General features: G+C 39.4%; 4 protein-coding genes across 4 annotated transcripts in view; all 4 read left to right on the forward strand.

The window, feature by feature from the left end:
- The window catches only part of atp8b1 (ATPase phospholipid transporting 8B1), a 26,516-nt gene extending 15,487 nt beyond the window's left edge, over nucleotides 1-11,029 (forward strand). Inside the window, exons 12-31 of the mRNA XM_008324315.2 lie at nucleotides 1-81; nucleotides 703-893; nucleotides 1,442-1,526; nucleotides 2,362-2,485; nucleotides 2,566-2,609; nucleotides 2,719-2,875; nucleotides 2,987-3,175; nucleotides 3,867-3,979; nucleotides 4,075-4,239; nucleotides 5,071-5,182; nucleotides 5,300-5,375; nucleotides 5,465-5,597; nucleotides 5,691-5,819; nucleotides 5,902-6,058; nucleotides 6,145-6,368; nucleotides 6,513-6,596; nucleotides 7,322-7,567; nucleotides 7,653-7,791; nucleotides 9,348-9,478; nucleotides 9,573-11,029. Of these exons, the coding sequence (XP_008322537.1) occupies nucleotides 1-81; nucleotides 703-893; nucleotides 1,442-1,526; nucleotides 2,362-2,485; nucleotides 2,566-2,609; nucleotides 2,719-2,875; nucleotides 2,987-3,175; nucleotides 3,867-3,979; nucleotides 4,075-4,239; nucleotides 5,071-5,182; nucleotides 5,300-5,375; nucleotides 5,465-5,597; nucleotides 5,691-5,819; nucleotides 5,902-6,058; nucleotides 6,145-6,368; nucleotides 6,513-6,596; nucleotides 7,322-7,567; nucleotides 7,653-7,791; nucleotides 9,348-9,478; nucleotides 9,573-9,809 (2,817 nt within the window). The 3' untranslated portion in view covers nucleotides 9,810-11,029. The remainder of the gene's footprint in view (nucleotides 82-702; nucleotides 894-1,441; nucleotides 1,527-2,361; nucleotides 2,486-2,565; nucleotides 2,610-2,718; nucleotides 2,876-2,986; nucleotides 3,176-3,866; nucleotides 3,980-4,074; nucleotides 4,240-5,070; nucleotides 5,183-5,299; nucleotides 5,376-5,464; nucleotides 5,598-5,690; nucleotides 5,820-5,901; nucleotides 6,059-6,144; nucleotides 6,369-6,512; nucleotides 6,597-7,321; nucleotides 7,568-7,652; nucleotides 7,792-9,347; nucleotides 9,479-9,572) is intronic.
- LOC103389085 (ephrin-A5-like) overlaps nucleotides 1-22,844 on the forward strand; it is a 1,154,841-nt gene that overhangs the window by 387,274 nt on the left and 744,723 nt on the right. The gene's annotated exons all lie outside the window — the stretch shown is intronic.
- Nucleotides 11,765-17,243, forward strand: txnl1 (thioredoxin-like 1). Its single transcript, XM_008324316.2, has 8 exons — nucleotides 11,765-12,030; nucleotides 13,492-13,588; nucleotides 14,090-14,260; nucleotides 14,401-14,523; nucleotides 15,264-15,333; nucleotides 15,527-15,699; nucleotides 15,796-15,900; nucleotides 16,959-17,243. Exons 1-8 carry the CDS (start codon nucleotides 11,933-11,935, stop codon nucleotides 16,986-16,988), a joined length of 867 nt encoding a protein of 288 aa, XP_008322538.1. The 5' UTR covers nucleotides 11,765-11,932; the 3' UTR covers nucleotides 16,989-17,243.
- The window catches only part of nars1 (asparaginyl-tRNA synthetase 1), a 7,795-nt gene continuing 3,367 nt past the window's right edge, over nucleotides 18,417-22,844 (forward strand). Inside the window, exons 1-10 of the mRNA XM_025062548.1 lie at nucleotides 18,417-18,621; nucleotides 20,119-20,201; nucleotides 20,296-20,361; nucleotides 20,525-20,617; nucleotides 20,716-20,805; nucleotides 21,077-21,155; nucleotides 21,288-21,418; nucleotides 21,577-21,651; nucleotides 22,009-22,230; nucleotides 22,481-22,680. Of these exons, the coding sequence (XP_024918316.1) occupies nucleotides 18,579-18,621; nucleotides 20,119-20,201; nucleotides 20,296-20,361; nucleotides 20,525-20,617; nucleotides 20,716-20,805; nucleotides 21,077-21,155; nucleotides 21,288-21,418; nucleotides 21,577-21,651; nucleotides 22,009-22,230; nucleotides 22,481-22,680 (1,082 nt within the window). The 5' untranslated portion in view covers nucleotides 18,417-18,578. The remainder of the gene's footprint in view (nucleotides 18,622-20,118; nucleotides 20,202-20,295; nucleotides 20,362-20,524; nucleotides 20,618-20,715; nucleotides 20,806-21,076; nucleotides 21,156-21,287; nucleotides 21,419-21,576; nucleotides 21,652-22,008; nucleotides 22,231-22,480; nucleotides 22,681-22,844) is intronic.

Here is a 22,844-nt window from a genome sequence, read left to right on the forward strand (position 1 = left end):
ACTAAAATCATGAGGAACGGAGGGAAGACCAGGTTCAAGCGAACCAAAATTGACGAGCTAATGAACTACATGGTCTACACAGTGAGTTCATGTCAGAACTTGATTTGGGTCAAGTGTTTTGGGTTTTTGTCTTTTTGTTTTTTTGGTTCAGGTGATGAATGAAATGTCTGGAATAAGGCTAACAATCTGTGTTTTTGTCACTGATGTCTAACACGTGTCAAAAAACTGTGATTTTTTTATTTTTATTTTTTATTATTTTAAACCCAAATAAAACACTGACTAATACTGGCCGTTCAACACCTTTCTATAACATTATAATTCCATATTTCCATAACATTAGTCATACCAAATTACCTTACTTATTTTTTGCACAATGTAACCTAAAGTTTAATTCAAATTTAATTTAATTTACTTAATTTCAAAAATCATAACAATATTAGTAGTAATAATCAGTAATAGTCCTGATCATAACGGTAAAAAAAAATCTGAAATCAATCAAATATCTAGTGTAGTAAGTTATCATTTTCATCTATTAAATAGTAATCAGTAAGATAGTGAGGATTTAATTCATGGCTGTGACCTGCTGACTTGGGGGACGCTTCCCAAAAAGTTTGGGAATGGCAGTCACTTACACTAAGACGAAGAGTGAAACCTATTGAAATGAACGTCTCATATTTAATTTCCCTTCTCGCCTCCTTGCAGATCTTTGCTCTGCTCATCCTGGTGGCGGCTGGTCTGGCCATCGGTCACAGCTTCTGGTATGAGGAGATTGGTTCCAAGGCGTGGTATTTGTACGACGGCAAAAATCAGAGTTCCTCTTACAGAGGGTTCCTCAGTTTCTGGGGTTACATCATTGTCCTAAACACCATGGTGCCCATTTCACTCTATGTCAGGTTTGTGAAAACTGTCTCATTCTCGTTCTCTTCTTCCTCTGGTTGTCTTCAGCATTGGTGTTTAAGCAGAATTCGTAGATTCGTAAACGTTTTTTATGACAATGAACTTGGTACAAGAAAAGAAAAATACAATGTCCCCGCTCTGTATCGTGGTTCTGCATTCGCTCGATTGTTTTTAATTCCAATCTCTACTTTAGTGGATTTGCCCTTTGCGCATTGCGTCTTAGAACACAACCACTGCCATTGAAGTAGGAACACTGTATAGCAATTACCTCATTTGAACCCTAGGTTTCAGACTGTCAGCAAACGCGCAGTTGTTTTAAGAAACACGGACACGCACAAAAACAAAACAGCGATGTCACAACATTTGCGTACTGTAGGTAAATGTGTTCCTCCTGAATGTTGTGAAACTCTATGTTAATTCCCTAGTTGTCTTCCGTTCTCATCAGTCCTTGATCGACCTCTGCACCTGGTTCATGGGGATGTAGATGCAGAGGGCTGATTTACTCAAAACTCCATCCTCACTCTGTTGACTTCTTTATGTGCAGTGTGGAGGTGATCCGTTTGGGCCAGAGCAAGTTCATCAACTGGGACCTGCAGATGTATTTTGCAGAGAAAGACACCCCAGCGAAGGTACACTCCTGCTTCTGTTTTTACTGTTCACTGTTCTTGTTTCCCCCTACCAAAACACATCTTGAATTGACTACACCACAGAAGCCTATTTATTGTTGTTGTGCTATAAATGAAGCCTCCATGTCAGTCTACATCTAACTGAGAGAAAGCTTGGAAGCTGACTGGTTTGGGATAGGAGGGGTGTAAGGTGTACAGTAATTCAATAGGTACTGCAGTTGTTTACACCCAAACGCTTGTAGGCATAGTGGGTCACATACGTACATCTCACCAGGTCCATGGCAAAACCTGTATTTAGGTGGCTATAAGGACTGGAAAGAGTAGAAAACTATACAAGTACAGTGTTTGAAATGTACTGCAATATTACCAAAAACACTTTATACAATAAGATACTTTTTACAGTGGTTTCACAGCATATTGTATTTAAGTGATACGTAATACTTGAAGTACTCTGATGATGATCAAGACCTAATTTAAAGTGGTGACCCTGTAGAGATTTATACTAAAAACTCTTCATATAAATGTTGTACTTCCCTTTTTATGCGAAGGGCTACAGCAGCCTAAGCCCCGCCCCAATTGTCATTGTATTAATACAGAGATAGATACCATTCGTCAGTCGCCTGCATCTGTGAGCATCGGTGATGCTTAATTTAAAAAAAATGATTGTTAATTATTTAATGTAGGAAAAAAAATAAAAATAACTATTTTCAACTAAAAATCAAGTAAAATATATGGAGGAGGGTTCAGCCAGTGTTTTTTGGTCTGCGCTGACAGAATATTCCCAAACAGCGACATCAGGTCAAACCAATGTTTAAAATCGATCTCCATCTCTGCGCAGGCTCGAACCACCACACTGAACGAGCAGCTCGGCCAGATCGAGTACATCTTCTCTGACAAGACGGGAACTTTGACACAGAACGTCATGCAGTTTAAGAAGTGCACCATTGCCGAGCGCAGTTATGGTACCGAGGACTTTTACTCATACAGTATATGACTTACATTACTGGTGGATTTGCTCACTCTCACTGTCTCCTTTCTTCAGGTAACCCCACCACTGCTGAAGGAGTGACACTGGATCGAGGACGGGTAAAACATGAATTGTTTCTTTTCAAAACAAAAGGATTGTTATATGTAACGTGACACCACTGATTCAAGCTCTTTTCATGTCATCACCATATTTGTCGTTTACCCTCAGCCTGTGGACTGGACCTGGAATCATCTAGCTGACAAAAAATTCCAGTTCATGGATCATTCACTGGTGGCAGTTGTCCGATCCCTGAAGGACAAGGAAGCGCTGGAGTTCTTCAAACTGCTCTCCCTCTGTCACACCGTCATGGTGGAGCACAAAGACGGTAGCCATACTAGCACACAGCCGTTCACTTCAGCTCTCCGTGCAACTGTGATCTTCTCATTTGACATAAGATAATAGGTGGAGACGGTGACATGTGCCGTCTTCTTCTCAGGCGATTTGATTTACCAGGCAGCGTCTCCAGACGAGGGCGCTCTGGTGACAGCCGCCAGGAACTTCGGCTACGTGTTCTTGTCTCGTACCCAGGACACCATCACCATCAGGGAGATGGATCAGGAGAACACGTACCATATGTTGGCGCTGCTCGACTTCAACTCTGACCGCAAACGCATGTCCATCATCTGTACGTAAACAACGCACACTGTAGCACATGTGCTACCAAAAGAACTAGCACTGGCTTGTTCAAAAAACGAGCCTTGATGTAGCTGGATCATCTATGTTACTGTTTGACAGCTAACGTTTCTTTTAGCTTTGCAAAACGTTTACTCTCTTTTACCAAAAATCCATAGAGAAAATCTGCAATTTTACATCTTGCTACAGTATGTAAAGGTTGGTAATTCACTATACTTCCGTTATTACTAGCATGGTTAGCTAAGAAGTCCTTTGTATTTGAAATCACATGTTCAAATTCACTGAAGTACCGTAGTTTCCGGACTATGAGTCGCTACTTTTTCACACGCTTTGAACCCTACGGCTTAAACAGTGATGCAGCTAATTGATTTATTTAGTTCATAGCGCTAGCGATCAATGACTTTTCTGGTAGGCTACTGTGTGTTATACTAGGGAGAGTGATAGAGAGAACGGTAGCTAAAGTTCAGAGGTGTTTGAGGCCTGTCACGTTGAAGCGTCAGTTGGTTATACAGGAGCTGTTAAAACTCTGTTTATGTTCTGTTGTGGTGTTGTTCCCATTTTGTTTAAGCAGATGTCTCTAGCTGTAACATCAAACCTTGACTGTCCTCTGCAGAAAGGTAGTGGTGATAAATTGGTCCTTTTTTTTTATTTAAATATCCCTGTATGTTTCTCACAACTAACAGTGAAGTTTCCTGATGGAAGAATCCGTCTCTACTGTAAAGGAGCCGACACTGTTATCTATGAACGACTCTCCCCAAACTCTAAATACAAAGAGACCACCCAAACTGCACTGGATGTAAGTACAAGGGTTTTTTTTTCTTTTTTTTTTTTTTCAGTTCACAGTGCAACTTTCACTGTTAAAGAAATAAAGTCTCGATATTTGTGTCCCAGGAATTTGCCAATGAGACCCTGCGGACGCTGTGCTTGTGTTATAAAGACATCAGTCAGGCTGAGTTTGACGCCTGGTCCAGGAAGCACAAAGAAGCCCAAGTGACCATGGTCGACCGGGATGCTGCTCTTGATCATGTCTATGAGGAAATTGAGAAGGATCTCATGGTGAGAACATTTTGACTTTTGTCATTTTGAAGCTGTTATACTTGTCTGGTCAAAACAAATCAATGATTTAAGATTTTCTAACCACTTGGCTATGGCCTGATTTCAAAATCCAAGATGGCCACCACGACTGTTAAAAACACTTTTTGTGTGCAATTTCTAAAGGTGAAAGTGCAGATCTACATAACAATCGTTTAATTTGTTTAAACATTTTAGCCTGTTAGCCTGGTTACTGTGATGGCTAGTTGACCTGGCTATTATGCTAAATTGCCTAAAAAACTAAATTTTGAGTGTTGTAAAGAAAGCCACTCAGAATTACATTACTGAATTTGTGAAACATAAAATTAAATAAAACAATTTCAATTTTATTCAGAAAATATCTCATTACAGACAACTGTCTGTTTTATTTTCCCATTCATTGAACGGACTAAGAAACTTTCCCCAACTGAAAGAAACCATTGTTTGTCATCACCCACTGTACTATAGTTTCCCTTCAGTTGAATCATACTTATCTTAACTAATGTAACGATTCAATATACAATCTCTAAAACTATTGACTGAGACTCTTGAAAAAAGATTTTTATTTGACTTCACTTAAAATTGAAGGGCATTTGTTTTGTGTTTTGTTTTTTTTGTTTTTTTGATTCAGTATACAACGTCTAAAACTATTGACTGAGACTTTTTGCATTTGTTTTGTGTTTTTTTTTTTGTTTGGAATCTGATAAGTCTGTCTTTGATTTGAATATTTATCCGTATATATAGTCCATCTTAGAAAAAGTTCTATAGTTAATAAAATCTCACTTAAAATCAAACTTAATTTATTCCTCTTTTCAGTTAATTGGGGCGACGGCCATTGAGGACAAACTGCAGGAAGGGGTCCCAGAAACCATTGCAACGCTGGCAAAGGCAGGCATTAAGATCTGGGTCCTGACTGGAGATAAGAAAGGTACCACGTTATCTGACGATGCACCAGACTCACTCTGGATTCACCTTTGATGAGTCATGAAATATGAATGGCAAAGATACTCTTCTTCATGATTACTTTTAATGTTTTATCCTGAAGAAACGGCTGAAAACATTGGATACGCTTGTTCACTCCTGACCGACGACATGCAGATTCACTATGGAGAAGACGTCAAGTGGGTTTAGTTTCTATTTCCTTGAGTTACTTTTTGACAGAACAGGCGAATCTTATTGTTGTGACTGACATTTGTGCGTTTGACGTCAGTGAGAAGCTCGTGGTTCGTCAGGCCAACAGAAGAAGCGAGGCATTCACCTCCCATCCAAGCAAAAAGAAACCAGCGGAGCCTTTCTTCACAGACGGAGGCAAAAACGCTCTCATCATCACTGGAGGATGGCTGGTAATTTGTTGTTGTTGTTGTTGTTTTTTTTTATCAATGAAAAGTCTATTTAGCTTAATTTCTTGATTTGTTTATTTTTTTACACTTCTTCAGAATGAGATTCTGTACGAGAAGAAGAAGAAGCGTCGCCGTCTGCGTCTCCGTCGTCTCGGGAAGCGACCACCTATTACCAACCCTCAGGACCCACAGCCTTGCAACGACTGGGAAAAGGAGATGAGACAGGTACGGTGACATCAACGTGACTCTCAGCACTGGTCTGTTCTGGTATTGTCTGTAGGGATAACAAAAGTCCTGGTGTCCACAGATCGACTTCGTGGACATGGCATGCGAGTGTGAAGCGGTCATCTGCTGTCGCGTCACGCCAAAGCAGAAGGCCAATGTGGTCAGTTTGGTAAAGAAGTACAAAAAGGCAGTGACTTTGTCCATTGGAGACGGAGCCAACGATGTGAACATGATCAAAAGTAAGTAACATAAATGATTATCTGAGCCCAACATTCCAGTTTTTCCATCTCTGAACACATCCTGTCGCTGTTCTCGGAATATCCAGCTGCAGACATCGGCGTCGGAATCAGTGGTCAGGAAGGAATGCAGGCCGTCATGTCCAGCGACTATGCCTTTGCTCAGTTCCGTTACCTGCAGCGCCTCCTGCTGGTGCATGGACGCTGGTCTTACATCCGAATGTGCAAGTTCCTCCGTTTCTTCTTCTTCAAGAACTTCTCCTTTACTCTGATCCACTTCTGGTACTCCTTCTTCAGCGGTTACTCATCACAGGTGAGAAGCAGGAAAAGTTTTTTGGTTTTTTTTTTTGGCCAAATTCCTTTTTCTTTATAATCCAGCATTTTGTTGAAACTTTCTTTCAGAATTTGATTTAAAGTGTATGTACATAAAGTCAAGACTCTGTTATTCTGTCCGCAGATCGGCTATGAAGATTGGTTCATCACACTCTACAATCTGTGCTACAGCAGTTTGCCTGTTCTGCTTGTTGGACTTCTTGATCAGGTTAAAAAAAATCTCTCTAAAATACCAAGACTGTGTTCATTGACAACTCAAGTTTTTCTCTTTGAAGGACTCCTCCTCCCTCCTCTACACCAAGGTTCTTCGACAAATACGTTTTTTTTATATCAGTTCTTAATTATTTTCTCTCATGCCCCCCCCCCTTGGGGACAGAAATGTTTTCACGCCCCACCCTCTCATCCCAAGCTTCACATCCAACAAGCCTCCAGTCACTAAGTGGCAGCAACTCATACAGTGGTTTGTACAGATAAAAATATACATGTTATCAGGTTCTCGATAGTATTTTAATTCGCAGGGATGTGGCTTGTCAGAAAATAATTAAGAACCACTAATATAAATTGAATTAAAATGAAATGCAGCATATTTAAAATTATCAGAGCTGGTGCATCTTAATTGACGGCTGTACACGATTTTGGTTACGCTGTATTTGCAACACAGTAACACCAGCATGATCAAGAAATAGTTCTAGAAAAAAAAATGTTTCTGGACTCCAGACATTGTGATGTCAAAACGGGGTCACAATCCAAAAAAGGTTGGAGCACACAGACCTAATTTATAATAGAAAAGTTGTTTTTCTTTCTTTGGGGTGGAGGGCCAGCAGTTTACAGTGTCACAAAACTCACTTTAGCTTCTATGTAAAGTCACAATAAGAAAAACAAAACAAATCCAGGAGTCTTTTGAGCTGATCCAGTTTTGATTCCCTACTGCAGGATGTTAATGACAAACTCAGCCTCAAGTTCCCAAGGCTCTACCTGCCTGGTCAAGAGAGGAGGATGTTCAACTACAAGAACTTCTTCGTCAGCTTGTTCCACGGCATCTTCGTCTCTCTCATCATCTTCTTCATCCCGTACGGGGCCTTCCTGCAGACCATGGGACAGGATGGAGAAGCGCCGTCCGACTACCAGTCCTTCGCTGTCGTCACCGCCTCCTCGCTCATTTTCACTGTCAACTTGCAGGTTAGTAAACGCACTCTGAGACACATTCAGATATGGGTGTCGTGAATTCACTTTCTTACTAACCTCCCCACTTGTTGTTGGACAGATTTCTCTGGACACCGCCTACTGGACCTTTGTCAATTGCTTTGCAGTCTTGGGCAGCATCGCCATCTACTTTGGAATCGTGTTTGACCTCCACAGTGCTGGGATTCACTTTCTCTTCCCCTCCATGTTCACCTTTACCGGTCAGTTCACCAACAGTTCACGTGATAGACAGCAGGGGTGTCAAACTAATTTTCACCGGGAGCCACATCAGCAAAACAGTTCCCCTTGAAGGGCTGGTTATAAATGGAAGACTGTATAGATCAGGGGTCCCCAACCCCCGGTCCGCAGACCAGTACCGGTCCATAGGTCATTTGGTACCGGGCAACAGTGGGACACACTGAAAAAATGTGCTTAATTTTTACAAATTGACTTCATTCAAACTAAAATCCTGTCATATTCATTTACTTTCTTTATTTAAAGATAATCTGACAATATTTTAAAATAATATGTCCGTCATTTAGACACAAGCAGAATAGAGTCTAAAAGAGTAATCAGGATAAGAAACTCTGCTGCATGGACTTTATTAAATGCTTTTTAAGCTCCCGCGGGCCACACAAAAGGGCTTGGCGGGCCGCATTTGGCCCCCGGTCCTTGAGTTTGACACGTATGATGTACAGTATAGGACAGGGGTCGGTCTCCCTAAACACTCCAAGAGCCATTTGGACTCATTACCCGCAGAAAAGCAATCGCTGGGAGCCACAAATCCCTTGTGACATCTAAAATGATAACACAGCATATATAGTTTTTTTATAGCATATATTGAAAAAACTATAGTGTGTTGCATTATCAAAATTCAATAGCCTGCTGCAGAAAAAAAACTAAATTTTATTTAGTCATTAAATAAGATGCTGGGGTAATGGTCAAAGCAGAACTTAAATTATCCACCTGCAGTGAACCAAAAATAGCTTTCTTTAACTGTGCGCTGTCATCCTTCAATCATGTGTACTGGGGCGTGCGGTCGCCGTTGATATGAAAAAAAAAAAGCACTATAGCATTGACTAATGTAAAATATAAATTTGCAAAATAAAATCCGATTTATGGTTTTATGACAGCACCACAATTCTCCAATTAGAATTACAGTTTAAAAAATTAACGTAGCCGCAGCAGAGGGATGAATGGATGTTTTCAATACCAAAATGGGAAGTCACATGGGAAGCAACCATTGCAGCACAGGAGTAAAACAATATTAATATTAGGAACATTTTAACATATTCCAAACAAAAAAAAAACTTTGGAAATACTTGTAGAGGAGGTCCTTGGTTTACGTTTGTGGTTGTGTCGCCTTTTACCACAAATTTATTACGAAAGTCTTGTTACGTCATCCCAGTGTTTCTGGGGCTCTGCAACATATGAATTGGTTTTTAGTTATTTTTAATGAAGAAATGTGATCCAGATACGCTCTTGTGGAATGGATTAGACTCGTATCTCAGGAGTCCACTGTAAATTTATTACGAAAGTCTTGTTACATCATTCCAGCGTTGGCGAGCAGCTCGGACGAATATGTTGTTGCAAGTGTGTGTTTCTGGGGGTCTGCAACATATGAATTGGGTTTTAGTTATTTTTAATGAAGACATTTGATCCAGATACGCTCTTGTGGAATGCATTAGACTCGTATCTCAGGAGTCCACTGTAACATTTTATTGCTGCTCTTTTCTGTGTTCATATTTTACAAACATAAAAATGTTTGTATTTGTAGGCGTGGCCTCGAATGCTCTACGTCAGCCTTACCTTTGGTTAACCATCATCCTGACTGTGGGAATCAGCCTCCTGCCCGTTATCTGCATCCAGTTCCTGTATAAAACCATCTGGCCCTCTGATGGAGACAAGGTGAGATCTCCGAGTCTTCTATGATCCAGTTTTTCCTTTGAGAATCACTTTTTCCCCAATTGATTTTGAACACATATTTCACATCATACACCAGGTCCAGAGAAACAGGAAGAAGTACGAGAAGGAGTTGGAGGAGGAGGAGAGGAGAACAAAAACTTCAGCGTTCCAACGTGGCCGGCGATCCCGGCGCTCCGCCTATGCCTTCTCTCACTCTCGAGGCTACGCTGACCTCCTCGCCTCTGGGCGCAGCATACGTCGGCGCCCGCCGACCCGAGGTGGAGCCCAGGATAGCATCAGAGAGGTTTCACAAAGAGAAGCTGAAAACATCTGAGATGCAGGGAAGAAGGAGGGAAAACAGAAGCATAACTTTGCTGCTGAAATGATAAACATCACACGACCTCGTTTGGAGACTGAAAATTCTATGAGGTGATGAGACAAAGATTTTTGACCAAGAGTCTGTCCACCCTGATTTGCACAAAAAGAAAGGAAAGCGTCCTCTGAATGGGTTTTGCTCCGATCCAAGACTTGACTCCACTTCCTCACCCTCCGTTGTTTATGCACAAACAATTTGCTGAAATGCAACAAAAAAAAAATCTTTAAAAACCCCCCAAAAACTCACCGAAGAGATGGCCGCTGTTAATGTGGTGTGACGTCATGCGGTTCAACTGTGTGACTGACAATGTTGTTTAACTCAGGTTTGGTTTTTTTTTAAGGATGAAAGCTTTGTATTTTTATAGTCATGTTGTCCAAATGCAGAGATGCAGTATGACAATGACAGTTTTAGCCTGATGTCACAGCACTTGATATGATGATGTTCCCTTAAATTTTGTCCATTACATCTTTTCAATTTTGGTTTTACTGTTAAAGCCGTTCCTTCACGTTAACAACAAACGGGCTAAAACGAATCATGGTCATTTGTGGTCTTTCTTTTATTATGTTTCATTTTAATGGTGGGATCTTACTGTGCCAGGTTATACAGATGTTAAAATGTGTGTCTTAATTTAAATAATAAATTGTGAATAGTCTTTTTTTTTTTTCCTCTGTCAAGTAAGTGTCCTTAACGAGATGAACTCTTAAGTTTTAAAATCGGTGCATTCTCCACTCTTCCTAAGGTGCAGTATGTGAACAGTAGGGCTTTGATGTGGTTCTTTTCACGACAGCGTTCATGTCGTTTTAATTCAAAGTTTTCTTTTTTCTAAACTTGAAAACCACCACAGTGCATTCTTGGATTATTCTTACGATGACATCCGTTTTACATCTTTTAAACACACGTTCCTGATAGGTCAGTTCCTGATAGGTCAGTTCCTGATAGGTCACCGGTGTTACATTGAACTCCCAACTGATTTCCAATTAAACAGAACTGCCAAAGTGATGTATTTCTGATCTGTTTCTATTCTCATGTTACTCTGTGCAGATGATGTCATTTTATTACTGAATGAATGGAGGCAGTAGGTGATGGCGACTGCTGTTGCTGTACCAGCAGCTGGTTCACGTCTTTATTATGCAATGGTGTTTTTAAAATGTGGTTAATAAAAGACGAGGGCACATTTACCAGTCTGAAGTCAGTGTCTTTATTATCTTTAAATAGTGAGATGGTAAATTAAGGGCCAACGTTTTAATAGTGATTAGTGTCATTTCTTATCAGCCTACATCTGCAATAGAGCAAGTAAACATTTTTAATTCCAGAGATTCTTCAATATCACAAACTGTTTCTTACTTCTTAGATTGAACAGATGGGAATTACAATGGTGGCAAATAATCTTAATGAATATTTTCCAACGTTTTCCTTACAATTGTAAATCTGACTCCAGAGGAGTCAGTGCCTCACCAGCCATGAACCTCACCATACGTCACTGGGACAATGGAATCTGGAAATCTTCGAGCAAAATGTTGACGTGTAATTTGTTTAGATTAATCTTCGAGCAAATGTTGACGTGTAATTTGTTTAGATTGGCTTTGTTGTCATTGTACATCATGTACACAAGAACAGAATTTATATTAAGATTAAACATTTATATTTAGATTTATATGTAGCATTTCTATTTTACATTTAATATTTAGCTTTAACTATAAATGTTTAAAAAGTTACCTTCAAAGATTCACCTCACTTTTTCAAACATTGTTTTAAGCTAAATGTGCCAAAATGTTGCTATTATTTTCAACAAACGGCTCCCTATAAAACATCCTACTACAATTTCACAAACTGTCAAGGTCTATGCAGTGTAGAGCACAAAACACGTTGACTCTGCCAATTCATCCCTTGACGAGGAAGAACTTACTCCTCAACTTCCGGTTATCTGTAGACCAATCAGAATCTACATCCGTAAGCAACTCAGAGATCGCTGCCGTGTAGTGTGTGCATTCAGAGTATCGCGGAGCTATCAAGAGCTATCAATTTGATAGAACGCTAAAAAAACAAAACGTTGTTCACACCAGAACCGGGGAATTGTTACTATGGTAGGCGTCAAAGTAATCGAGAGCGACCCGGACTTCCAGCCGGAGCTAGCGGCCGCCGGCCCCCGGCTCGCCGTAGTGAAGTTCACAATGGCCGGGTAAGATCACTGCACCGCTATGGAGGCCGCTGGGGTCCGTTTTCCTGATGTAGAAAAAGGAAATATACACGGGTTTGGGTGTTGTTTTCACGGTTGCATGTGGGCTGGTACAAGTCACTTCAATGTATTACCTTCGCGACCGTACAGTGAGTTTGGTTAGCATGCTAACTTTAGCTTCAGAGCTTACAATGACTTAGCAGTATTACAGATGTCTGGGCTGTAAAGGTGTGGTTACATTCAATGGTGCACTACTAAATGAAATATAAAGTGCGTGTCAGTCTGTGGTAACTTCCACACAGAAAGACGTTCGACTTATTATGCTTTGAATCTCAAGTCACACTACTTATTTATGGGAGAAGCCTGTATAAGGGGAGAGCATGCCTGGGGTTTGTGTGGTTGTTTGCAAACAAAAACATGTAGCTCCCACTCTTACCCCTACATAACACTGTTGTTGTCAGAGTAATGTTGTGGGCCATATAATGGGTGATTTTGTAACCCCATGAAAGCTGTGTTCCAGGCAGGGGTAACCATGCTACAGATTGGCAATGAAAATTGAACACCTGATATTTTGTTGAGCTCTACACCTATGGCACTTTGTCGGAGCTGTAAGGGCCAAGAACGCACGACACATTTGCCCTACAGCAGCTCAACCTATTATTAGGACAAGCTACTCTACACAATTCTAACAAATGTCATGGCCTGCTATCAAAAAAGTAAACATTACCAATAGCTCTACTGCAAATCTGGTCTTTTTGTGTTAAGTGTGAGCTTCAATTATAGTAACCACTCATGTAGTATCAAGTTTAACTGTGTGTACAGTTATTGGTTGCATCATATTGGTCAATATTGAGACGATGCCTGATCTGTCTGTGGTTGCAGTTTTTTAATTAAGAAAAATGCACGGCTAGTTTCAAAACAAAACTTGAATTATTCCCTAATTTGATTTCCAGGCCACATCATTAAAACACTTCCTAAATAATTCCAAAATGGGTTTAATGACCTAAAAAGGTCTTGGTTAAATGATTCTTAACAATGACAATAATTGGTCTACATATGTGAGATAATCTCCATCCCTCCCACACCCTTGACCTTTTTGCCTAGAGTTTTCCACAGTGTTAAACAGTTAACCATTGTGTTTTTCCTCCATTAAAAATAGAAAAAGAAACTCCAATATAATATAATATAATGTAGTCTTGTCTTCAATACACAGTGAGGCCACCAGGGAGCACTGTAGGCTGCTATTAGAAAAATCCTGATTGTTGTGAAATGTAAAAGTCTGTACTGAAATGCTAAAATTTGATGTGATCAGAGTTTCTTTTTAATTAAACACAGTTTCTGTAATTAAAGACACTACAGTACATTTTTTTGTTAATGGTACATATTGAAGAATTTAACCTGTTCAATAAGGAAATTAATTGACTCCCAGAAATTATCGCTAATTTTCTTTCCTCCGCCCCTCAGGTGTCGACCCTGTGTCACAATTGGTCCAGCATTCCACATGTTAAGTAACAAGTATCCACAGGCCATTTTCCTTGAAGTAGACGTTCATGTGTGTCAGGTACGTTTGAGGAAACCAGAACTGACTTCTCTTTTAGCTTTATTTGGAAATCAGACCTTGTAGAAAAAAAAAAAGCACATTGTCTTTAAGTTGATGAATGCAATGACACAGAGCTATATGGCCTTCAAAAACTCCACAGACCAAGGTCCATATAGAACATTACCATTTTCAAACCAGAATACACATGACGTTTAAAGTCATTTTTGTCTTAAATCAAGAGTGGGATTCTGTGACAAAAGTGTTTCAGAGTTTTCTTTTGTTTTATCACACCGAGATAAGGCGGTGAGATAAGACAGACTCCTGTGTTTTTGCAAGATAAAAGTGCTGATTGTCTCCATGGACTAAATTGGAGAATGTTCTAAGATCATTTTAGTAAAGGTTACAGCCCAAAAAGACATGCTTCACACTCACGTTCACTGAAGAACCAGTGGGTCATTTTGACCTTATCATCTAAATCCAACAAGAAACATTTTTCCAAAAATCCTTGTCTTGTTGTCACAGGCGACAGCAGCAGCCAACAACATCTCAGCCACGCCGACGTTCTTGTTCTTCAGGAACAGAGTCCGGGTGGATCATTATCAAGGAGCAGACGCTGCAGGTCTGGAGGAGAAGATCAAACAGCACACGGAAAACGACGCTGGAAACGAAGATTCTGACATCCCAAAGGGATATGTGAGTGGAAAGAGAAAGATATCCGAATGCCAAAAAGTTCTGCAATTACACACAGAAGTTATTGGTTTTTTTTAAATTAATTTTTGGTTTTTGCACAGAAGTTATTGGGTTTTTTAATTAATTTTTGGTTTTTGTTTTAGATGGACCTCATGCCTTTTGTCAACAAAAGCGGCTGTGAGTGCATGAACGAGAGCGATGACTGCGGGTTTGATAACTGCCTGAGCAAAGACTCGTCCTATCTAGAGTCTGACTGTGATGAGCAGGTATGACACTGAGCCTCAGTTTAAAGCAGTACTTTACAAATAGTGGGGCATGGTGAGGTGCCGGGGGGCATTAGGGACTTCCAATGGAATATGGCACACATATGGACATAAGTGTACCACCGCTGTAATGCTTGAATGATAACAAGCCTCCAGTCACTAGGTGGCAGCAACTCATACAGTGGTTTGTACAGATAAGAATATACATGTTATCAGGTTCTCAATAAGTTTTTCAATTCGCAAGTGTGTTGGTTGGTGGGGGCGTAAAAACATTTCTGTCACTAAGACAGAAAATTATTGAGAACCACAGAGCAATTGGCACCATGCATGATGTCGTGTCATTCAGATTTGAATGTGTGGGCCAGTACTTCCGGTCAGAACTTCTGGCGATTGTACCAGCGAGTTTCAGTTTTGCAACATTTTACCAATGATTCTTTTTAGGAAATCAAGAAAGGCAACTTGCCTTTTCAGAAGGTGATAACTTCAGCACTTCATTGTTGTGTGCTCATTTCATGGCATTACAACAGGGAAGTCTAGGGATGGGTACGAACTTCATGCACCTGCCCTTGTTTATTTTTTTTTGATATTGTAAGCAATAGAACTTTAGAATTCAAGCTAGGAAAACATTGGTAAACAGCATTGAGACATACAGTATATGTAGAGAGTTAGAGAAGGACGCAAAATCTCAGAGGTCATTTGGGAACCACTGATCTAACACGGTGTTTTTCTCTCTTCAACTTTAGTTGTTGATAACCATCGCCTTCAATCAACCAGTGAAACTGTTCTCCATGAAGCTCCTGTCCTCGGACCTTAGTGAGTATGAGCCAATATTCAGGGATCCACTTTGAAAACCTCCAATATTGTCTCTCAGCGCAATTCATTATTTCAAAATCTGAATCGGATGCTTTAACATGGAACGTGATGGTGATCATTTTTAACGTAATGTGAAAACTGTCGATTGACTTGAGTTGATTAAACTGCTTCTCCTCCTTCTCCTCCGTGTTAGCCCAAGCTCCAAAAGTGGTGAAGATATTCACCAATCTCCTGCGGTCGATGGGCTTCGACGATGCCGAGCGAAGTGAACCTGTGCAGATGCTGGACCTGTCGGAGGAGGACTACAAAGAGGACGGTTTGATCCCGCTGCGATACGTCAAGTTTCAGAACGTACAGAGCGTTACGGTAAATACATGAAAAAAAAAACATTTGCTGTTGTTGACCAACAGTGTGTTTACATATGGTTACATGTCATGTTCTTTCTTTTTTTTTTTCAACCAGTTGTTTGTCAAATCAAATCAAGGAGATGAGGAGACAACAAAAATCAAGTACCTGACATTTATAGGCACACCAGTACAGGCCACCAACATGAACGACTTCAAACGGGTACGAACTTTGGTTGTTCCCATAACAGATACCCACAGAGATGTGCTACCTGCACAGCTCTTTGGGTGATAGAGTTATGCGCCCCCTTGGGAACAGAAATGTTTTTACGCCCCCCTCCGACCCGCACGCCCATAAATTGAAATACTATTGAGAACCTGATAACATGTATATTTTTTATCTGTACAAACCACTGTATGAGTTGCTGCCACCTAGTGGCTGGAGGCTTGTTATCATTCAAGCATTACAGCAGTGGTGCACTTATGTCCACATACCTGCCATATTCCATCGGATTGCCCTGACCCAACATGAGTTCTACTGGCAAAATACCTTCAGCCTGTTTTATCTTCCTCTTGTTACCAGCAAAATATTTCAATCCAAAAGGAAACAAATATTTCTGTATCAAACAAGAAGTCATAAAAACTGACACTGGCATCACATAAGACAATATATTAATACAAATAAGATGGAATAAAGAAGAAGAAAAAAAGAGTGACCTGAGCTTTTGGTAAAAAATAGAGAATTTAAACAGATTTGAAAAATAAAAAAATAATTCATATTTTTTTCTATTTATATTTTTCTCTGTTTTTTTCTCTATAAATCTTTTCTATAAATATTTAAAAAGCAACACTTTCTCAGACTTTTTATGCAATTGATTGATTATTTATTTAAGTTACAAATATTTTACATTGCTTTGTGTAATAAGAATAATTATCAAGTTAAGAAACTCATGGACTTTATTATAAGGCAATTAAACGTTGTTTTAAGCTCTCGCAGGTCACACAAATGACTTGTTTGTACAGATAAAAATATACATGTTATCAGGTTCTCAATAGTATTTCAATTTGTGGGGGTGTGGTCGGGGGGTGGGGGGCGACAGAAAGTAATTGAGAAGCACTGTCTTAACTGAAGAAATCTTATGGTATGTTAGACTAGGGTTTTGGGTAACGGGTATGTGAATGTATTATGTCTATGTGTAATGCTCACTAAACACAAAAACAAGTGTCTGTGTGTGTTGGACATGGGAAGGATTCATTTTAATTAATATTTTTTCCCTGCAGGTCGGTGGAAAGAAAGGAGAAAGTCACTGAACAGCAGGTTGAAGAAGACGAAGAAGAGGAGGAGTAGGAACAGGAAAATGTTCATCCAAAGACTTTCAGTCTGTCAAAGCTGCCATACACAGACTCACACACATACACACATTGACACACACACACACTCTTCCACCCAGCCTCCTCCAGCTCTGAGTGGGTTCTTCTGTCTGTGGAGTCTGAACCTACAAATGCTTTGTATTGTAATTCTGATGAAAAACACTGTAAATAAAAGATGATCCTTTTTCAAAGGCACGTGTGTCACGTCCACTCTTTGTGGGACAAACGGGTTCAAGTGAACGTAGAAGTAGGTTTTTCAAGGAGAATTCCGAATTCTTTTCTCGCAGTATAATTTTGTGAAATGTCCGTAAGGTGCAGGAATTGGGGTGCACCACAAAAAATGTTATGCACTATACAACATACACAGTAGGAAAGAACAGCGTGACTTGTTCCTTTTTTTTTTATTGTGAAAGTACAGAAGTGCTGTCTGTTCCCTTTTTTATTGTGAAAGTACAGAAGTGCTACTTATTATATGAAGTGAAAAGTACAGCTGAGAAATACAACAAATATATGAAGTAAAAGGTATATCAGAGCTACATCTCATTACAAATATGCAAAATAAAATATATTGCAGAGCTACTCCTTATTACAGGAAGTAAAAAACAAATTGAGATATCACTATTTCAAATATGTGAAGTAAAAAATACATAACACATACACCTTATTATACATACTGTATGAGCAGTATTAAATAAAAGAGAAAAGAACTGTACTTCTTTTTACTGTACATATTTGTAAGAAATAAACGTGCTGTACTTTTGAATTTACACAAGTGTAATGACCTGCTCTTCAGACGTTGCACCTGTGTAATATAAATATCTGAGGTGTACTTTTGATGTGGCTTTGACGCGTGGTCAAAATATCGCCAACTCTAATTTTACATATATGTCATAGAATTGTGTCATACAAATATTACACTTTGTGTTTGTTCTGCTGCTGTGTGTAACATTTTAAAGAAATCCTAAGAATGAATATGTATCTTATCATTTACTTTTGTTTTGTATTATACCACGTGGTTCACGAAAAAAAAATTAGGTCGCAGAAAACAATTGCTTCTAAGTTGGGTTCATATATAAATATAAATATAAAAGAGATATGTGTGTTCATGTGCTCAATATTATTATTGCAGGTTAACATAAATGTATTTATTTAAGTCTTGTACTGTTGAGTTTTATTTCACATTACTTAATCTTCCGATTTCTTCTCGCATTCCATTTCCTGCTTAACCCTTTTGTTGAAGAAAAAGCAACTCAACCAATAGAATATGAAATATACAAAGTGACATGTCTGTATTGGCCAATCAACACTAGGGAACGATGCCGTAGCTACTCCTCCTGGTTCCTCGGGAAGTTCCGGTACTCTTCGGTTTCGTCCGCTGCTCGGCTGACGTAAACTTGCATTTGGGTAGGTGAGGAGACACCGGCAGCAGCTGTCGCTTCCAGGCTTGGGTTCAGACATTTCCACGAAGATATAAGTCAAAAAGAACGATAATTTGATTTTGCTCATCTCTGGAAAAGAACCGCGATTGACATGGCTACGGAGGTAACGAAAGGTGTGGAGCAAATTTCTGTTGGTAAGAAAACTGCAGTTGTAGTCAAAGCTAGTTTGTTAGCTTCCACATACATGTGTTTAACGCACCGCACCAGTCCTATTGGTGTTAGCAGTCCGCACGTAGCAAACGCTTTGTGTTGTTATGATCTAATTCATCTTTCTGGTGTACGTTAGTGCGCTGTTGGTGGTCATTTTTGTTTTAGGAGTGTAAGCTTATCCAGGTGCAGGCTAACATGTCTCTTAGCCTGTAATGAAGGGAACCTTAGCTTCTGCGTCAGTCATTCAATTGCCCCCGACCAACGTCTGTTCTTCTGTCACGTTTTTACTTCTTTGATGTTGTAACCCTTCTCCTTTAACGTTTTTACTTCTTTGATGTTGTAACCGAACTATTACAGCGACCCAGGAGACCTTCCTTTTTTAGTTAAAAAATATTTATTCTGTTTTCATTAATATTCTGCTGTGAGAGGGCCATGTTTAGTGAAGTGCTAAAACTTATAGGGACACAGGTAATGCATTGTGGGTTGCATGTTGCTCAGCCAAAAGGGGGTGCATTAGTGGCCTGTTATCTGTAGGAAATTCTGATTTGATTTCGTTTTTATGCGTCACTCGACTTATCCCAAACAGCAGAGGTAACAGAGGTAACAGTCCTGACTGATTGCAGAACCCAACAGTCATACATAATGTTGGATATGAAAGAGGAAGACATAGAGCCTACAGAGCACCAGCCTCATTGTAGAACATAGACGTTTAAGTATAATGGTGTAGAGATACTGGAAGGCATCCAGGGGTTGGTGACTGTGTATCTTATTATCAAGTAAATTGAAAGCAATTCCTGCTTTTGTTATGCTTCTAATAAGGAAAGTGAACTACTTGTCATTGCGACACAGCACACCACGGCACAGAGAGAGATAGATAGTACTTTATTACTTCTATTGGTTGAGTTGCTTTTTCTTCAAAAAAATCGAAAGAGAAAGTAATGTGAAATAAAACTCAACAATACAAGACTTATAAATACATTTATGTTAACCTGCATATATATATAATATATGTATATGTAAATATATGTGTATATATGTATATGTATATACGTATATATAAATATGTATATATATATCTATCTAGATATATGTGTATATATATATTTATATATATATGTATATATATATTTATATATATATATGTATGTAGATATATGTGTATATATGTGTATATATGTATATGTATATACGTATATATAAATATGTATATATATATCTATCTAGATATATGTGTATATATATATTTATATATATATGTATATATATATTTATATATATATATGTATGTAGATATATGTGTATATATGTGTATATATGTATATGTATATACGTATATATAAATATGTATATATATGTATCTAGATATATGTGTATTTATATAAATTTATATATATATATATATGTATATAGATATATGTGTATATATATATATATATATATGCCTATTGGTTCAAGTGAGTAAACATCCTTTTGTTTCCCAGGTGAGGTATATGTCTCAGACAAATGTGGCAGTGACAGTGACGGCGATGGAACGGAACAAAAACCCTTCAAGACTCCTCTTAAAGTATGTCTCACAGTTCCACATTCTATGTTCATATAATTGTAATGTTATGCGTAAAACTTGAATGAATTCATTTCAATATGCTTGTGCCTTACAGGCTCTCCTGTTTGTTGGTAAAGAACCGTTTCCCACCATTTACGTTGACTCCCAAAAGGAGGATGAGGTTCGTTTCCTTTTTGAATTTTTACTGCTCAAACCAGTACACTCAAATTTGACGAATAAAAAAAAAAAGGGATGCAAATCCACCATATTTGCACGTTAGAGATGAAGCTGAGTAACTCAACAGTTATTCTTTACTCACTGTGGTTTTATTGCCCCGTCACCAGCGTTGGGCAGTGATCTCTAAGACACAGATGAAAAATGCAAAAAAGGCCTTCAACCGCGAGCAGATGAAAAGTGGTGCCAAAGAAAAGAAGGAGGTAATTTTTTTTGTACTCAATCCCTGTTAATTTCTGTGTCCAAAAACTAAAGCCAGAACCATAATTGTCAAACATCTGCCTCAATGTTCACACTGTAGGCAGAGGACAATGAGAGGAGAGAGAAGAACCTGGAAGAAGCAAAGAACATCATCATAGAGAAAGACCCAAGTCTACCAGAGCCTGAAACAGTCAGTCTTGGTCTCACTAATAACTCATCTGGTTGTGATGGAATTCCTTTATGGATTGTTAATAGATCACTTGATCTGCACATGTTTTTGAGTTTGACTTTAAGTGTTTCAATGAAGTTATCAGAATCAGGCCCAAGACTTCACAACTCCACAACAGAAATCCATTGATAAACAAAGCAAATAAGGGTTTGGATTTGTAGATGACGTTTGTTTGTGTGACAAATAAGGGTTTGTAGGATTTGTAGATGACGTTTGTTTGTGTGTCTCTCAGGTTAAAATCCATCAACTGGAGTCTAAGAGAGGTCAAAGGGTCAAAGTGTTTGGATGGGTGCACCGTCTCAGGAGGCAGGGTGAGGAGCAGAGCACCTGCAGATGAACACCAGGCATTTTTATTGATAGAACTTTTGAAAAGTGAAAAGGAAGAATTTGATTTCAATTTAATTAGCATATTTTTTTTTCTCCGCCCCTTTTAAATCTTACAGGGAAAAACCTGATGTTTATCGTGCTGAGAGATGGGACCGGTTTCCTCCAGAGTGTTCTGTCTGATAAACTGGTGAGAACTGTCCAAAGAACTGTCTTTTTGTTTGATAAAGTGTTCATGTTTATACACAGTGCATATTAGAGTTATGCAATAGCCGTAACATCTGAAACCTGCTTCACTCCTGCAAAGGTGGAAAGCAGTTTAGCAAACACAAACTAATGTTTTTATTTTCTAAGACACATTTTTTCTTATCTTTTTTTTTTTTTTTTTTTCCCCCCCTTTTGTTGTAGGTCCTCTTGATCTTGTCCACAGAGAGCACAGTGGCTCTGTATGGCACTGTGACTCCAGTCCTTGAGGGGAAACAGGTAAAGGCACACCTGCAGAACCTGCACATCTACAAAAGAAATGACAGGAATTAAATTGACACACTGAGTCTGACTGAACTATGTTCAAGCTTGTCTCCTGCACCAAAGTCTGCAGAACTTCAGATTGTAAATTCTACCTGACTAAGAACAGTTTTGGAGGTGGAATCGTAATGGAAATTAACTTCAGATTGTAAATTCTGCCTGACTTTTTTTTTTTGGAGAAAAAAAAAACAGTTTTGGAGGTGGAATCGTAATGGACTTAATGTTGTTATAAACCCCCCCAAAAACCTTAATCTGACATTTGTGAACCTGTTATTATGAAGGTCATCCACCGCTTCTTTCTTGGCTTCTCTCCAGGCCCCCGGTGGCCATGAGCTGCATTGTGACTACTGGGAGTTGATCGGCTTGGCTCCGGCGGGCGGTGCAGACAATCTGCTGAACGAAGAATCCGATGTGGACGTCCAGCTGAACAACCGACACATGATGATCAGAGGAGAGAACGTCTCCAAGATTCTGCGAGTGCGATCCACTGTCACACAGTGCTTCAGGGACCACTTTTTCAACCACGGATACTACGAGGTAATGCCCATCACAATGTTGTCATGATGCCCATACTCACAAACAAGTAGAGAATCTAATATCCATATACTGTCGTACAATGTTATCTCAAATGTCCGAATTCAATGCACAAATACAAATAATGTCACTTTCTTCTTTTACTGATGGCCAATGAGGCTTAGCATCAGTAAATGAGGAAATGACTTGTCTGTAGCAGCAGAAGATGGAAGCATGGAAACTCTAACCGTTGTCTCGGTTGATCTGTCTGTAGATCACTCCTCCCACCCTGGTGCAGACTCAGGTGGAGGGTGGGTCCACCCTCTTCAATCTCAACTACTTTGGCGAGCAGGCATACCTGACCCAGTCTTCTCAGCTCTACCTGGAGACCTGCATACCTGCCCTGGGAGACACCTTCTGCATTGCACAGTCCTACCGGGCGGAGCAGTCTCGCACCCGCAGACACCTGTCAGAGTGAGTGTGTTACATTAGCTAACATTAGCTACAACAGTCCAGTTATAAACGTCAGAGCTAACATTAGCTACAACAATCCTGGTACAGACACCAGAGCTAACATTAACTACAACAGTCCTGGTACAGACAGCAGAGCTAACATTAGCTACAACAGTCCTGGTACA

This window comes from Cynoglossus semilaevis, chromosome 14 (assembly GCF_000523025.1).
Source record: "Cynoglossus semilaevis isolate Cse_v1.0 chromosome 14, Cse_v1.0, whole genome shotgun sequence".
Taxonomy (NCBI): domain Eukaryota; kingdom Metazoa; phylum Chordata; class Actinopteri; order Pleuronectiformes; family Cynoglossidae; genus Cynoglossus; species Cynoglossus semilaevis.